The following is a 2,199-nucleotide window of genomic DNA, read 5'->3' on the forward strand; positions in this document are numbered from 1 at the left end:
GAACGTTCTCAGAAATGTGACCCCTTCTTTTTCTTGCTGACCTCTTGTCGATCCAAGAACTGGTCAAGCAAAATATAGGTCATCAAAACCCGCTAGAGTCCGGATCAATTGGACATAACACAATATTATTATGGGTGTTTAATAATACGATACCCTATTTACATCCATTATCCACATTTCATGCAGACAACCTGTGCTGGAAGACAGACTTCCATACATTGACGACACATGCATCAAAACTAACATACATGTCATTAAATAGGAAACATGATAGGGAAAAATAATTTCCTAAACCTCATATTATGAGTTTGGTTTTTGCGCCATGTTGTAAATAAGTTTAAATGCTGTTGAAATTAAGTGACCACCACTGTGAGCGGGACTAGGGGAATTCCGTTGACCATGCGTACGTGGCCCCGTGATTGTGGTCAGATTACAAGAAACGGGGCACTGGCGACTTTCGAACTAAAGTACTCCTTCACAACAGCCATGGTGTGTGTGTGTGTGTGTGTGTGTGTGTGTGTGTGTGTGTGTGTGTGTGTGTGTGAGAGAGAAAGAGAGAGAGTGTGTGTGTGCGTGCGTGGTGTGTGTGTGTGTGTGTGTGTGTGTGTGTGTGTGTGTGTGTGTGCGTGTGTGTGTGTGTGTGTACGAATGTGCACTAATAGTATCGACAAGACTTCATTTCTTTTCGCTTTGCGATTCCACTAAACGTTCCTTTCTCAGGAAAATGCTGTTTCAGTTTGGCTATTCCTTTCTATCCTCTGGCAATGCATGTGCTGTCGGAGGTACTGTCTGTACCTTGAGTTAAAGTTGTAGTAGATGAAGATATTGACGTTGGCGTTGAGAGTGGAGAATATGAACATGATGTCCACAAGGGTAGATAAGAGGTTCATAAAACGTGGCTGTTGGCCCAGATCGGGCACCACTCTCCTGGCGCTCACAAAAAGCATAGAGGGTAAGAGGAGAATGATGCAGGCCAAAGCGACCATAAACACCATGGTGACCACTCGGCTGTCCTTTCTGGACAAGGCTCTGCTGTTGTTTTTGTCTCCAGGTTCCGCGGAAGCTGCTCGTTGTCTGAACGCTGCTGAGGCCCGGAGGCGAACTGCCATAAGAGTAGCGCTGATAGTGATTGAGGCCAGACTCGCGTTGTGAAGGAAAAGTCTATGAAATGAGTTACTATACTTGATAATTTCTTCTCGATCATCTGAAAACCACAACATCAGAAGTGTTCTGTTTGTGGTGACGTCATATTGCTCTCGGATCCCTTGACTAAGCTGAACTGGGATGTACGACACGATGGTACCACACGTGATAGCTGTACATATGACAGCAGCTTTTCTGGTTGTGAAGAGAGTTTTGAACTTGAGAGGCCAGGTGATACACAGGCAGCGCTCTAACGACACGAACATCGTAAGGAAAAGGGACGTGTCTACAAACATCGCCCTTGTCCACGTAGAGAGGAAATACAAGTAATTATATAGGCCGTAAGAGCCAGGTATGTAAGAAGTGTCAGCTTTGGTGATGCTTGACAAGACATAGAAGAGAGTGGTAAGACAAAGGAGAAAATCAGAGGTGGCTAAGAACAAAACAGCCATAGTGACACAATCTGTAAGTCCAGTTTTGGTGAACACAATAACGTTCGTAATGTTAAAGAGAATTCCACTCACAGAAAGAAATGGCAGAGAAACGAATAGGAATGCAATGTCAATGTGCCACTTCATGTGATTGCTAATAATAAACTTGTTACTAGCCTCTGACATGTAGCCTCGTATGCCATGTGACTCAGAGTAGTTAGAAGACATCCTTGTTCAGCAATGACTCACAGAACCACTCTGTGTTCAGTTCTGAGATGATATTTTCCTTAAGTCGTTGAGTCGTTATTTCTCTCGTCACGTCAATGTTACCAAAGTTGTGGAATCTTTAGTATTTCGATGATGATCCCAGACTGTGGTAAATAAAATCAAAATCTCATGAAAAGATTGACAATGGAGTACGGGGACTATTTAAATCTTCGGTTGGAGAGGATGGTCGGAATTTTTACTCGCAGACTGTTTGAAGTCGTTTTACATGAATTATGCAGAACTATAGCGTATAAGAAGTTTAATGTAGGCTTAGAGTACTTGTATTATCAAGTGTGTGTCACGAAATAATGATGATCTTTCTTTTTAACAATAAATACGGAGTATATACTGAATGGTA

The 2,199-nt window shown here is 42.6% G+C and overlaps 1 protein-coding gene across 1 annotated transcript; it reads right to left on the reverse strand.

Moving 5' to 3' along the window:
• Positions 1-716: 716 nt before the first annotated feature.
• On the reverse strand, positions 717-1,409 carry LOC101857265. The gene has a single exon (XM_005103642.1). The coding sequence runs from the start codon at positions 1,407-1,409 to the stop codon at positions 717-719; it is 693 nt and encodes a 230-aa protein (XP_005103699.1).
• Between the last annotated feature and the right edge of the window lie 790 nt (positions 1,410-2,199).

The sequence above is a fragment of the Aplysia californica genome, unplaced genomic scaffold, assembly GCF_000002075.1.
Source record: "Aplysia californica isolate F4 #8 unplaced genomic scaffold, AplCal3.0 scaffold00383, whole genome shotgun sequence".
NCBI lineage: Eukaryota > Metazoa > Mollusca > Gastropoda > Aplysiida > Aplysiidae > Aplysia > Aplysia californica.

Excerpts from the sequence above, each read along its gene's own strand:
- LOC101857265 (XM_005103642.1), bottom strand. The coding sequence starts at position 1,409 with ATGTTCGTGTCGTTAGAGCGCTGCCTGTGTATCACCTGGCCTCTCAAG.